This window comes from Eschrichtius robustus, chromosome 9, assembly GCF_028021215.1.
Source record: "Eschrichtius robustus isolate mEscRob2 chromosome 9, mEscRob2.pri, whole genome shotgun sequence".
Taxonomy (NCBI): Eukaryota; Metazoa; Chordata; class Mammalia; order Artiodactyla; family Eschrichtiidae; genus Eschrichtius; species Eschrichtius robustus.
The window spans coordinates 9568416-9583239 of record NC_090832.1 but is presented as its reverse complement, the minus strand read 5'-3'; the positions used below and the strand labels follow the sequence as shown (position 1 = coordinate 9583239).

At 46.8% G+C, this 14824-nt stretch overlaps 1 protein-coding gene and 1 pseudogene across 5 annotated transcripts in view; one reads left to right on the top strand and one right to left on the bottom strand.

Moving 5' to 3' along the window:
- Window positions 1-319: 319 nt before the first annotated feature.
- On the bottom strand, window positions 320-2438 carry LOC137769685 (small ribosomal subunit protein uS7-like; annotated as a pseudogene).
- A 4-nt stretch (window positions 2439-2442) lies between these two features.
- The window catches only part of SYNJ2 (synaptojanin 2), a 115143-nt gene continuing 102761 nt past the window's right edge, over window positions 2443-14824 (top strand). For 4 of the 5 annotated variants that reach the window (XR_011075041.1, XR_011075040.1, XM_068551717.1 and 1 more), the window contains exon 1: window positions 2445-2782. Coding sequence is in view for 3 of the 5 variants with exons in the window: in XM_068551717.1 (XP_068407818.1) it covers window positions 2656-2782 (127 nt within the window). In the remaining 2 variants the exon portion in view is untranslated. Of the gene's footprint in view, window positions 2783-14824 lie in introns of all 5 variants that reach the window. The other variant, XM_068551718.1, reaches the window with a different exon arrangement.

Here is a 14824-nt window from a genome sequence, read left to right as displayed (position 1 = left end):
ACACTTCTCAAGCAACATATGAGCAGGTGAGAGCTGAAGTGAAGATCTGTGAGTCTGAGGGTACATAAACAATGTTGTCTGGAACCTCAGCATCTCAGGAAGGCTTCCTGGAAGAAGTGAGCTTTGCATCTAAAAGGAAAGAAAAAGTGGGCCAAAGGCTACTCTGCCTCATTTAATGGGTACACTGTTCTCAGGAGGAAATAATGTCTCCATTTTACAAATGTTTGGATAGCGTATGAGCATCATACCCGGGATATCCACCACATAATTGAATTTGTGACAAGGGGGCAGAAGGCTCAGGAATGACTTGAATCTCTGCTGTTGTTCACATTTCCTTTATTTCCCAAATCACTCCCTGAGAGGGTATCCACAGAGGATGGAATGTCTGGTGGTTCCTGGTCATTCTTTTTTTTTTGGGGGGGGGCCACCCCAAAGGGCAAACAGGTTTATTGCAGCTGTGGCCAGGCAATCAGAGGCTGAACTTGGCCACACGTTCCAGCTCATCCTTCTTCTTGATAGCGTAGGAGTTGGAGGAGCCCTTGGCAGCGCTGATGAGCTCGTCTGCCAGGCACTCGGCAATGGTCTTGATGTTTCGGAAGGTGGGCTCACGGGCACCTGTGCACAGCAGCCAGATGGCCTGATTCACAGGGCGCAGCGGGGACACGTTCCAGCTCGCCCAATGAGGGTCGAGTCCTCCCGGGGGCCACTGTTGATGACGGCATTCACCAGGAGCTGCAGGGGGTTCTCGCCTGTGAGCAAATGGATGCTCTCAAAGGCCTGCTTGGTGATGCGCACAGTCACGAGCTTCTTGCCATTGTTGTGGCCATGCATCATCATGGCGTTGGTGAGGCGCTCCACGATGGGGCACTGCGCCTTGTGGACGCACTTGGCCGCATAGCGCCCTACACTGTGGGGCGGGTATTTGGCATACTTCTCTTTCACTGCGACGTAATCCTACAGGGAAATGCCATTGATCTGCACATCATCGGTGCTCCACTTCCCAAAGAGCTTGATGTTGGGGGTCTCTGCTACTGCAGGTGCAGCTGTCTCCCACTCCGTCATCCTGAAGGCGCAGCCGAGGCGTCTCGGCCGCTGGGCGTGGACCACGCGCGCCCTGGCACAGACAGGAAGCGTTCCTGGTCATTCTTGAGTGTTCTGCAAGGGCGCCACCATCCTGCTTGCCACCGGGGGCTCTGCTCCTTCTGGAACTTGCCCGGGAGACAAATGGCTTAACCCACAGCCTTCTCCATGTGAGCAGAATGGGTGTGAGAGGAACCAACTGGGTGTGGGGCCTGATGGGAACATCCTGATGGAGGTCTCAGGGCCATCCATACACACCCCTTACAGGAGAAGGAAACGAGGCCCCCCAAACCAAAGGGCGATTCCAGGGAAGCCCTCCCCTTCCTGTCCCCTCCCCTGCAGACCAGTCCCGACATCCTGGCTAAAACCCAGTGCCAAGAGGGGCCCTGCCTAGCTGCCAGGTCCTCGTACGCCAGCAGAGGATGCACGGATATGTGCTGCTGTCCACACGTCTGAGTACAAACTGGCTTGTTGTAGTATCTACCCTTAAGTCAAGGACTGTACACACTCACCAGAGTGGGAGGAGGGATTGCAAGATGGAGGGAAAGGGCGCAGGCAGGGAGAGGGAAGAGCCCCCTCACGGGCGCACCCACACCCATCAGCATCTCACAGTTGGCCCTGCGCGTTACTCCCTGAGCGTTCGGCTCCTCCGACTCCGCACCCATCCTGTAAGCCGGTGGGGCAGGTTCCGGTCACCATCTGACAAAGGAGAAAAGCGGGCTCAGAGAAGTCAAGGTCACAAGGTAAGTTGCAGGTCTAGAGATCAGGGTCTCAGTTCTCTCCGAGAAAACACACCTTTGATCCTCCCAAATTCTACCTGGGGGTGGACAGTGGACCGCAGTACCCTCCGTACAGAAAGCTAGAAGGCAACACTTAGGGAACACTTTCCACTCGCCAGGCACTCACCAAGCCCTTTACACGAATTAACTCCATCCTCACCGCAACTTTACGAAGTAGCTACAGTTACTAATCCCGCTTCACCCGTAGGGCTACTGAGGCACAGAGAACAAGGGACTCGTCCAGGGTCGCAGAAGTAGACGAGAGACGGAGGCGTGAGCGGGACCGGGAGGACCAGGGAGGACAGCGGAGGGCCGGGTGGACTTCGGAGCGCCCGGCCTCGGTGGTTTCCAGCCTCGCGGCGCCGGCCAGGCCCCGGCTGCCCATATAAGGCCGCGGGCGTCCTGTAACGTTTCAGGCGCATTAGGGCGCCCCGCGGCCTGCAGCCTCCTCCGCGCCGAGGAATGTGTGGAATCCTCCTTCCTGGCTGCCGCCCCCCGCAGGAGGACTTCCCCTCCGCACTCGGGCCCCGATTAGCCCCGAGCGAGCCCGGAGGCCTCCCACCGCTGCCTGGCCGCTGGGGGGAGCGCGGCGCCTCGGCGGAGCCGGCCGGGAGGCGGGGAGGCGACCGCGCGCCCTCACCTGCCCGGGGCGGCGCGCGCGGGCGCAGAGGAGGCGGCGGGGCGGAGGCCGCCGAGGAGCCGGGGAGGAGCCTGTGCCGGGCGGCGGCGTGGGCGCGAAGTGAAACTCCTGGAAGTCGCGGGAGCGCGTGGAGCCGCGGCGGCGGGCCGCGCGCCCATGGCTTTGAGCAAAGGGCTGCGGCTGCTCGGGCGGCTGGAGGCCTCGGGGGAGAGCAGCATCCTGCTGGAGGCGCGCGGCCGCGGGGACTGCTTGCTCTTCGAGGCCGGCACGGTGGCCACGCTCGGTGAGTGCGGCAGGCGGCGCCGCCCGGGGCTCCGGGCCGGCGACTCCGCAGCGGCGCCGGGGCTCGGGCCGCGCCCTGGTCCCCTGTCCCGGGGAGGATGCCTGGAGGGGAGGTCGCCTGCCTTTGCTGAGACCTAGACAAACAGGCACCTCCCGTCCCCGAGGTGACCGGTCCCGGGCGGCGCGGAGGTGGCCGAGGCGTGGGGTCGCACGCGCAGGGTGGCGGGTGGCCAGTTTGAATGAAGTGACGCCGGGGACGCCAGAAGACACGTGTGGCTGCTCCCGGGTGCACAGGCGGCCCACAGGGGTCTGCGGTCTGCGCGCCTGCCGGCGGGGTCCGTTCTTGGAGAGCCGCCTCTGGTCTCTTCTGCCCCGCGCTCCCCCGGGACCCGTTACAGATTCAATACCATCCAGGAGGGGTGACTTAGGAGGCAGCCCGACCAAGTGCCTGGCGCTGTTTTTCTCTGGCACCTGTTGATGAAACCAGTGAATGCCGGTTCCCTTGTGATGGCCTCCTTGTGATGGCCTCCTTCACTCCCAGGGTGGATGGGGACAAAAGCACCATAACATAGACTCCGGAGAAAGCGCTGATGGCACCTTTGCCTCATGTAAATACTTGGCTGAGAAGCGTCAGTACTGCAAAGTATAGGACTTGGAGGCAAAAAAAACCCACAAAAAAACAAAAAAACCTGGTGACTCTGTCCTGGGTGTATTTGACATTAGCCAGTTGCCAAGTCAGTGTATTTCACCTCTGAGCTCCAGGAAGTCTTGACACTAACATTGTGTCAAGGGCTTTAGAGACCATCTCATTTAATTTTCACAATTCTACAAAAGGACTAGTATTATCCCCATATTACAGAGGAGTAAACTGAGGCCTGAAGAGGCTAAGAAACGTGCTTGCCTAAGGTGACAAACAGCTCTACCTGACTTCCAGTGACTATTTCTGTATTGTTGTACAGTGTGCGGCTTCTTGGAATCACCTTGTTTTGTGGCTAACATTCATGAGGAAGGCCAGGTAACAAAGAGAGCGAAACCAGGTAGAATTGTTAGAACTTTACCTGAACACTAGAGAGTAGGCTTACAACTGGTGTCCAGCATCTCCCCTGTTTGTAGCTAAACAAAGCTCAGAGGAGGGTCACCAGTCCTTTAGGTATATGACCTGTGCACTCACGCCCACCACATTTTATAATTGAATCATCTTTTTTTTCAGATTGTATGCATCAATTCTTCAATTAGATTTTTCGGTATACATCTTGGAAGGACCATCTCTTCTATTTCTGCTTCCCTAATCATTTCATTAGCATATAGTTATCTGGCTTGTTTTCAGTCACTTGGTTACTAAAACAACATCTCCAGTATTGTCAGCACCATAAGTGTGCAGTAGTCATGGATTAAATTATTATCAGATTATTCCAATTTGTGCTCTGTCCCGAAAAGTCCAAATTTGGTCATTTACTAAGGTCTTGAAAGAAAACCACAGAAATCTCCATTCCATTTTAGATGTCTGCTTCATACCACATGTATCAGAGCTGAGAGATTAAATTGCATGGTACAAAAGTACTGCTTCATCAAAGAGATTAAAATATTATTCAGTTGGATGACAGCAACTTTAAGCAAGGTTCCTATATATATGAGTTCCTTTCAAGCCACTGGGATAAAAAGACTTTGTTTTTTCAAAAGTGAAGATTTTAAAATGATTAATGAAAGTAATACAATGCATATTTTCCATTGGAAATTAGGTTTGGGCTGAAATCATGTATATTATGTTGGTGATTACAGTAGTCTGGATTCTAGAACAGAGGGTGTAATGACAGGAATGGGCCTCAGCTCACGTGCACTCCACATTTGTCACTTAACCTAGCATTCATTTTTCAGTAGACTTTGGGCTGAATACTTAACTTGTGAAGTCTTCTTAAATTAAGCGAAACTATTTTTATTTTTATTTATTTATTTTTTTAAACATCTTTATTGAAGTATAATTGCTTTACAATGGTGTGTTAGTTTGTGCTTTATAACAAAGTGAATCAGCTATACATATACTTATATCGCCATTATCTCCTCCCTCTTGCATCTCCCTCCCACCCTCCCTATCCCACCCCTCTAGGTGGTCACAAAGCACCGAGCTGATCTCCCTGTGCTATGCGGCTGCTTCCCACTAGCTATGTATTTTACATTTGATAGTGTATTTATGTCCATGGCACTCTCTCACTTTGTCCCAGCTTACCCTTCCCCCTCCCCATGTCCTCAAGTCCATTCTCTATGTCTGTGTCTTTATTCCTGTCCTGCCCCTAGGTTCTTCAGAACCTTTTTTTTTTTTTTCTAGATTCCATATATATGTGTTAGCATACGGCATTTGTTTTTCTCTTTCTGATTTACTTCACTCTGTATGACAGACTCTAGGTCCATCCACCTCACTAAAAATCACTTAATTTCGTTTCTTTTTATGGCTAAGTAATATTCCATGTATATATGTGCCACATCTTCTTTATCCATTCATCTGTCAATGGACACTTAGGTTGCTTCCATGTCCTGGCTATTGTAAATAGAGCTGCAGTGAACATTGTGGTACATGACTCTTTTTGAATTATGGTTTTCTCAGGGTATATGCCCCGTAGTGGGATTGCTGGGTCTATGTTAGTTCTATTTTAGTTTTTTAAGGAACCTCCATACAGTTCTCCATAATGGCTGTATCAATTTACATTCCCACCAACAGTGCTAGAGGGTTCGCTTTTCTCCACACCCTCTCCAGTATTTATTGTTTGTAGATTTTCTGATGATGGCCATTCTCACTGGTGTGAGGTGATACCTCATTGTAGTTTTGATTTGCATTTCTCTAATGATTAGTGATGTTGAGCATCTTTTCATGGGTTTGTTGGCCATCTGTATATCTTCTTTGGAGAAATGTCTATTTAGGTCTTCTGCCCATTTTTGGATTGGGTTGTTTGTTTTTTTTGATATTGAGCTGGATGAGCTGCTTGTAAATTTTGGAGATTAGTCCTTTGTCAGTTGCTTCATTTGCAAATATTTTCTCCCATTCTGAGGGTTGTCTTTTCATCTTGGTTATGGTTTCCTTTGCTGTGCAAAAGCCTTTAAGTTTCATTAGGTCCCATTTGTTTATTTTTGTTTTTATTTCCATTTCTGTAGGAGGTGGGTCAAAAAGGATCTTGCTGTGATGTATGTCATGGAGTGTTCTGCCTATGTTTTCCTCTAAGAGTTTTATAGTGTCTGGCCTTTCATTTAGGTCTTTAATCCATTTTGAGTTCATTTTTGTGTGTGGTGTTAGGGAGTGTTCTAATTTCATTCTTTTACACGTAGCTGTCCAGTTTTCCTAGCACCACTTATGGAAGAGGCTGTCTTTTCTCCATTGTATATTCTTGCTTCCTTTATCAAAAATAAGGTGACCATATGTACGTGGGTTTATCTCTGGGCTTTCTATCCTGTTCCATTGATCTATATTTCTGTTTTTGTGCCAGTACCATACTGTCTTGATTACTGTAGCTTTGTAGTGTAGTCTGAAGTCCAGGAGCCTGATTCCTCCAGCTCTGTTTTTCTTTCTCCAGATTGCTTGGGCTATTCAGGGTCTTTTGTGTTTCCATACAAATTGTGAAATTTTTTGTTCTGGTTCTGTGAAAAATGCCACTGATAGTTTGATAGGGACTACACTGAATCTGTAGATTGCTTTGGGCAGTATAGTCATTTTCACAATGTTGATTCTTCCGATCCAAGAACATGGTATAGCTCTTCATCTGTTTGTATCATCTTTAATTTCTTTCATCAGTATCTTATAGTTTTCTGCATACAGGTCTTTTGTCTCCTTAGGTAGGTTTATTCCTAGGTATTTTATTTTTTTTGTTGCAGTGGTAAATGGGAGTGTTTCCTTAATTTCTCTTTCAGATTTTTCATCATTAGTGTACAGGAATGCAAGAGATTTCTGTGCATTAATTTTGTATTCTGCTACTTTACCAAATTCATTGATTAGCTCTAGTAGTTTTTGGGTAGCATCTTTAGGATTCTCTATGTATAGTATCATGTCATCTGCAAACAGTGACAGCTTTACTTCTTTTCCGATTTGTTTCCTTTTATTTCTTTTTCTTCTCTGATTGCTGTGGCTAAAACTTCCAAAACTATGTTGAATAATAGTGGTGAAAGTGGACAACCTTGTCTTGTTCCTGATCTTAGAGGATATGGTTTCATTTTTTCACCATTGTGAACGATGTTTGCTGTGGATTTGTCATATATGGCCTTTATTATGTTGAGGTAAGTTCCCTCTATGCCTACTTTCTGGAGGGTTTTTATCATAAATCGGTGTTGAATTTTGTCGAAAGCTTTTTCTGCATCTACTGAGATGATCATATGGTTTTTCTCCTTCAATTTATGAATATGGTTTATCACATTGATTGATTTGCATATATTGAAGAATCCTTGCATCCCTGGGATAAATCCCACTTGATCATGTTGTATGATCCTTTTAATGTGCTGTTGGATTCTGTTTGCTAGTATTTTGTTGAGGATTTTTGCATCTATGTTCATCAGTGATATTGGCCTGTAGTTTTCTTTGTGACATATTTGTCTGGTTTTGGTATCAGGGTGATGGTGGCCTTGTAGAATGAGTTTGGGAGTGTTCCTCCCTTTGCTGTATTTTGGAAGAGTTTGAGAAGGATAGGTGTTAGCTCTTCTCTAAATGTTTGATAGAATTCGCCTGTGAAGCCATCTGGTCCTGGGCTTTTGTTTGCTGGAAGATTTTTAATCACAGTCTCAATTTCAGTGCTTGTGATTGGTCTGTTTATATTTTCTATTTCTTCCTGGTTCAGTCTTGGAAGGTAGTGCTTTTCTAAGAATTTGTCCATTTCTTCCAGGTTGTCCATTTTATTGGCATATAGTTGCTTATAGTAATCTCTCATGATCCTTTTTATTTCTGCAGTGTCAGTTGTTACTTCTCCTTTTTCATTTCTAATTCTATTGATTTGAGTCTTCTCCCTTTTTTTCTGGATGAGTCTGGCTAATGGTTTATCAATTTTTTTTATCTTCTCAAAGAACCAGCTTTTAGTTTTATTGATCTTTGCTATTGTTTCCTTCATTTCTTTTTCATTTATTTCTGCTCTGATCGTTATGATTTCTTTCCTTCTGCTAACTTTGGGGATTTTTTGTTCTTCGTTCTCTAATTGCTTTAGGTGTAAGGTTAGGTTGTTTATTTGACGTATTTCTTGTTTCTTGAGGTAGGATTGTATTGCTATAAACTTCCCTCTTAGAACTGCTTTTGCTGCATCCCATAGGTTTTGGGTTGTCGTGTTTTCATTTTCATTTGTTTCTAGGTATTTTTTGATTTCCTCTTTGATTTCTTCAGTGATCTCTTTTTTTTTTAAATTTATTTATTATTTATTTATTATTATTTTTGGCTGTGTTTGGTCTTCGTTTCTGTGCGAGGGCTTTCTCTAGTTGCAGCAAGCGGGGGCCACTCTTCATCGCGATGTTTGGGCCTCTCACTATTGCAGCCTCTCTTGTTGCAGAACACAGGCTCCAGACACGCAGGCTCAGTAGTTGTGGCTCACGGGCCTAGTTGCTCCGCGGCATGTGGGATCTTCCCAGACCAGGGCTCGAACCCGTGTCCCCTGCATTGGCAGGCAGATTCTCAACCACTGCGCACCAGGGAAGCCCTTCAGTGATCTCTTGGTTATTTAGTAGTGTGTTGTTTAGCCTACATGTGTTTGTAGTTTTTACAGACTTTTTCCTGTAATTGATATCTAGTCTCATAGCGTTGTGTTTGGAAAAGGTACTTGATACGATTTCAATTTTCTTAAATTTACCAAGGCTTGATTTGTGACCCAAGACATGATCTATCCTGGAGAATGTTCCATGAGCACTTGAGAAGAAAGTGTATTCTGTTGTTTTTGGATGGAATGTCCTATAAATATCAACTAAGTCCATCTTGTTTAATGTATCATTTAGAGCTTGTGTTTCCATATTTATTTTCATTTTGGATGATCTGTCCATTGGTGAAAGTGGGGTGTTAAAGTCCCCTGCTATGATTGTGTTACTGTCGATTTCCGCTTTTATGGCTGTTAGCCTTTGCTTTATGTATTGAGTTGCTCCTATGTTGGGTGCATAAATATTTACAATTGTTATACCTTCCTCTTGGATCGATCCCTTGATCATTATATAGTGTCCTTCTTTGTCTCTTGTAATAGTCTTTATTTTAAAGTCTATTTTGTCTGATATGAGAATTGCTACTCCAGCTTTCTTTTGATTTCCATTTGCATGGAATATCTTTTTCCATCCCCTCACTTTCAGTCTGTATGTGTCTCTAGGTCTGAAGTGGGTCTCTTGTAGACAGCATATATATGGGCTTGTTTTTGTATCCATTCAGCCAGTCTGTGTCTTTTGGTGGGAGCATTTAATCCATTTACATTCAAGGTAATTATCGATATGTATGTTCCTATTCCCATTTTCTTAAATGTTTTGGGTTTGTTATTGTAGGTGTTTTCCTTCTCTTGTGTTTCTTGCCTAGAGAAGTTCCTTTAGCATTTGTTGTAAAGCTGGTTTGGTGGTGCTGAACTCTCAGCTTTTGCTTGTCTGTAAAGGTTTTAATTTCTCTGTCGAATCTTAATGAGATCCTTGCTGGGTAGAGTAATCTTGGTTGTAGGTTTTTCCCTTTCATCCCTTTAAATATGTCCTGCCACACCCCTCTGGCTTGCAGAGTTTCTGCTGAAAGATCAGCTGTTAACCTTATGGGGATTCCCTGGTATGTTATTTGTTGCTTTTCCCTTGCTGCTTTTAGTATTTTTTCTCTGTATTTAATTTTTGATAGTTTGCTTAATATGTGTCTTGGCATGTTTCTCCTTGGATATATCCTGTATGGGACTCTCTGTGCTTCCTGGACTTGACTGACTATTTCCTTTCCCATATTAGGGAGGTTTTCAACTATAATCTCTTCAAATATTTTGTCAGTCCCTTTCTTTTTCTCTTCTTCTTCTGGGACCCCTATAATTCAAATGTTGGTGTGTTTAATATTGTCCCAGAGGTCTCTGAGACTGTCCTCAATTCTTGTCATTCTTTTTTCTTTATTCTGCTCTGTGGTAGTTATTTCCACTATTTTATATTCCACGTCACTTCTCCGTTCTTCTGCCTCAGTTATTCTGCTATTGATTCCTTCTAGAGAATTTTTAATTCCATTTATTGTGTTGTTCATCATTGTTTGTTTGCTCTTTAGTTCTTCTAGGTCCTTGTTAAACGTTTCTTGTATTTTCTCCGTTCTGTTTCCAAGAATTTGGATCATCTTTACTATCATTACTCTGAATTCTTTTTCAGGTAGACTGCGTATTTCCTCTTCATTTGTTTGGTCTGGTGGGTTTTTACGTTGCTCCTTCATCTGCTGTGTGTTTCTCTGTCTTCTCATTTTGCTTAACTTACTGTGTTTGGGGTCTCCTTTTCGCAGGCTGCAGGTTCGTAGTTCCCGTTGTTTTTGGTGTCTGCCCCCAGTGGCTAAGGTTGGTTCAGTGGGTTGTGTAGGCTTCCTGGTTTAGAGGACTGGTGCCTGTGTTCTGGTGGATGACACTGGATCTTGTCTTTCTGGTGGGCAGGACCACGTCCGGTGGTGTGTCTTGGGGTGTCTGTGGCCTTATTATGATTTTAGGCAGCCTGTCTGCAAATGGGTGGGGTTGTGTTCCTGTCTTGCTAGTTGTTTGGCATAGGGTGTCCAGCACTGTAGCTTGCTGGTCGTTGAGTGGAGCTGGGTCTTAGCATTGAGATGGAGATCTCTGGTGAGCTTTCACCATTTGATATTATGTGGAGCCGGGAGGTCTCTGGTGGACCAGTGTCCTGAACTTGGCTCTCACGCCTCAGAGGCACAGGCCTGACACCTGGCTGGAGCACCAAGACCCTGTCAGCCACATAGCTCAGAATAAAAGGGAGAAAACAAAAATGAAAATAAATAAAGTTATTAAAATAAAAAATTTAAAAAAGTATTAAAAACAAAAAATTTTTAAAGTAATTAAAAAAAGAAAAAAAAAGGAAAGAAAGAAAGAAGAGCAACCAAAGCAAAAAACAAATCCACCAATGGTAACAAGCGATAAAAACTATACTAAAAAAAAAACAAAAAAAAAACAAAAAACAGACAGACAGAACCCTAAGACAAATGGTAAAAGCAAGGCTATACTGACAAAATCACATAAAGAAGCATACACATACACACTCACAAAAAGAAAAAGGAAAAAAAATATATATATATATAAAAGGAAGAGAGCAACCAAATCAATAAACAAATCTACCAATGATAATAAACTCTAAATACTAAACTAAGATAAACATAAAACCAGAAACAAATTAGATGCAGGAAGCAAATCCTAAGTCTACAATTGCTCCCAAAGCCCACCGCCTCAATTTTGGGATGATTCAGTGTCTATTCAGGTATTCCACAGATGCGGTACATCAGGTTGATTGTGGAGATTTAATCCGCTGCTCCTGAGGCTGCTGGGAGAGATTTCCCTTTCTCTTCTCTGTTCGCACAGCTCCCGGTGTTCAGCTTTGGATTTGGCCCCACCTCTGCGTGTAGGTCACCTGAGGGCGTCTGTTCCCCCTCCGACAGGACGGGGTTAAAGGAGCAGCTGATTAGGGGGCTCTGGCTCACTCAGGCCGGGGGGAGGGAGGGGCACGGAATGTGGGGTGAGCCTGCATGTCGCACCAGCCTGAGGTGCGCCGTGTGTTCTCCCGGGGAAGTTGTCCCTGTATCGTGGGACCCTGGCAGTGGCGGGCTGCACAGGCTCCAGGGAGGGGAGGTGTGGATAGTGCCCTGTGCTTGCACACAGGATTCTTGGTGGCTGCAGCAGCAGCCTTAGCGTCTCCTGCCCGCCTCTGGGGTCCACGCTGATAGCCACGGCTCGCGCCCATCTCTGGAGCTCGTTTAGGCGGCGCTCTGAATCCCCTCTCCTCGTGCAACCCAAAACAATGGTCTGTTCAATTGAAACTATTTTTAAAAGACAGCTGTAGCATTTGGTGATGTTGCTGGTCCAGAGAAGGATTGTAGGAGCCTTACTGTTACTAGAAAGTTGTTGTCTCAGACTTTTAGAGTATTCTAAACACATCACAATTGGATAGACCGGCTCTGAACTTGAAATTCCCATCTGTGTTCTAAAGGTCTAGCTTTTTGCTTTCCTTTTGTGGATGAGGTTAAGAGTGCTTTCCTTTTTTTTACCCCCCAGAAGGTTGCAGTCTCTACTTTTGCGAGGGGCAGTACACCTGTGGCAGCCGGCATAGCTGGCAGTGGAACCCTGGCCATTCCATGAGGTTCAAGGTTGGGGGCAGCTTACATTTCCCGTCAGCTGTGGTTTCCTGTGATGGGTCTCCCCAATGAGGAATGAGAGGTCAAGCAGACTTAAGTCGAGGGTTTATTCCCACTGTCGAGGGCAGTGGTTTCTCCCTGGCCCCTGAGTGGTCCTAAATTCTGTGCAGCTCTGCGGCAGGTGCACGCTGCTGCTTTTACGGGGACAGGCAGGAGAGCTAGGTGGGCCCAACAGGCATAAGCACAGCCCTTCAAGGCACATTTCAACCCGTAAGGATCATAACTTGAAAAGGCTTCCCATTGAAAGGGGCTCACCTTTGCTTGGTGTTTTCAGGCAGTGCTGTGATAGGGGCTTGAGTTGGGTGGTGAGTTTAGGAAAAACTGATGATCATTGATTGGCCGATTTCTAGGTTAATCCTATTCCAATGTGACTTAGGTGGCCACCTAGCCTGCCAGCAGGAGGTTTGCTGGAGGAATACTTCCAAGTTCCAGCTTCTAAAAGAATTAGGTTGAGAATCCATCTTTAATGTGGGTCAGCGGGAACAGGAATTCCAGAGGCAGAAAAGCCAAACAGGTTGGCACCAATTTCAAAGGTTTTTATCAAGTTTTCTCGATGACCTGATTCAACAGTAGGAGGCATCTCAAGTATAGATACAAAGCCAGAGCCTGTAACAGTTCCCCTGGGTCTGCCGTCCACAGTTAACATACAGATGTTCTCTTATTTGGTACTGGGGCAAAAAGCGCTTGCTGTCTTCTCTCTCTTTGTCGCTTTCAGACGTCGTGCAGACCAGATGAAGGGAACTGTACCTATTGTTCATGACTTTCGTCCATTTTTAGAGCCAACAGCAATGCTCCAGAGTTCAGTGTTCTCCAGACAGCCCCCCAGGAAGGGTGGTCTGCAAGTGCACGTGTGTTTACACGTGGGTGTGAGTCGTGCAGCCCTGCCTCTCCCACCCCCAGCCATGCGTGCTGTGGAGCAGGGAGCGAGGTGGGCAGGAGGCTCCGTGAGACTTAATTAAGCTAATTAGTGAGTGTCCCAAAATTACCTTGAGCTTCTGGGGGAAGAGGTCCTGTGTAAACACGGGCCTGGGTTCTCCCAGCTGCTGTGGGAGAGGCCACAGCGTCAAGTTTTGTTTCACTTGGAGACGTGGCCATGGAGCCGAGCAAGGCTCTGTGTAAACTGCCACCTTGGCTACTTTGTCAGGCTTCGTGGCCTGGGTTTATTTGGTCAGTGACTTGAAGTTTGACCTGCCTAAGGGCATCTGAGAGAGTCGAATGAATCCTCCTGGGTAAAGACTGAAGCGCAGGTAGGGACTGCTGGGGGCTTCGGGCTCCCGTCTTGGGAAACCTGGGTGGTGACCCCAGGTCGCAGCGGCCTGTTGTGTCCGTGGCTCATGAACAGGCCTTTCCCAGTTGTAGGTTTGCTGCTCGTAATATTGACAAGATGGCAAACTGAGTTAGTGTGCTTCTGCCTGGCTTTTTTTGGTAACTCACCAGGAGGAATGTGATATCAGATCTCGCCAGGCTCCTTTTTTGGGCTGCGTGGCTCCAAAACTTTTCCTTTAACCTTTAATTGTGAAAATGTTCAGATGTACACAGAAGTGGAAGGAAAAGTGAATCTGCTGTACCTGTCACTCACTGTGGGTGGTTATCAGTACAGTTCAATTCTATGTCACCCGCCCCTGTATTTTATATGAAAAATAAATTTCCTAAAATTTAGTTGGTTTATTGCCAGCAAGATTTTAATTAATTTGGCTTGGCTTTTTTTTTTTTTTTTTTCTTCCTGACTTGCATTTGTATGTGCGTAAATTCAGATTTACTTGATGGATTGAAATGTGACCAACAACAGAAATGGTGGTGTGAATTGATTCTGAGATTCCGGCCAAGATACATTTTTAAGAGTGAAGTGATCACACGGGAAGAGTAAACCACAGCCTGGAAGAGCCGGGTGTCCCCCCTCTTGGGACAGCATTGATGGGCTCGAAGGAGATGGTCTGGACCCAGTGGAGGCACTGCCCCTAGACCACGGCAAGAGGGGGCCTTGCCCTGTGCCTCTCACCAAAATGAGGAGTCGGGCCAAGCGGCCGTGTCCCCTGCTGTTTGTGGCCCTCTCCCTGACCACCCCTGGACCCCAGTCCAGGTACACAGGATCCTGGAATCTCCTGCATAAGTGGTGCCCAGCCTGCATCCAGCCTGCTCGGGTCTCCTCCCAGGGCCCCCGACAGACTGTGCAGTGGGTGAGTCTACCCAGGTCTGGAGGAGGGGTGTAGCAAGGGTGCAGGGTGTGAGTGGGAGTGGACACACACTTGCTGGGGTGTCCTCAGGTGTGTGCACGAGGCCCCTGCAAGGTGGTATGAAGCCCAGAGGGGGCTGGGGTCGGTGGAAAGAAAAGGGGGCCAGGCTGGGGCCGGCTCTCCCTACTGGGCACATTCTGGACCTGGCCTTCCAGTTGGTCCTGGGGGTGTCCTTCTCAAGGCAAAAGGATAAAACGTATTTTACTTAACAGTTTGTGAGCTTGATTGAAACTTTACAAATAGTTCCACACAGGGGGTGCAGGGCTCCGATGGTACCTGGCTCAGACCCTGTAGGTGTCAGGCCAGGTGTGCCTAGGTCTTACTCTGGGGCGTTCCTTGGGCACCCAGGCACCCCTTTGTGATTTGTGACTGCTCAGCTTCTGTTGATGGACGGTGTCACCTTTTCACCTGAGGATGGTGTTTTTTCCCCACTCAAAGTGTCCTTAAAGCCCTGGCAAACTGCCCCAGGCTCAGA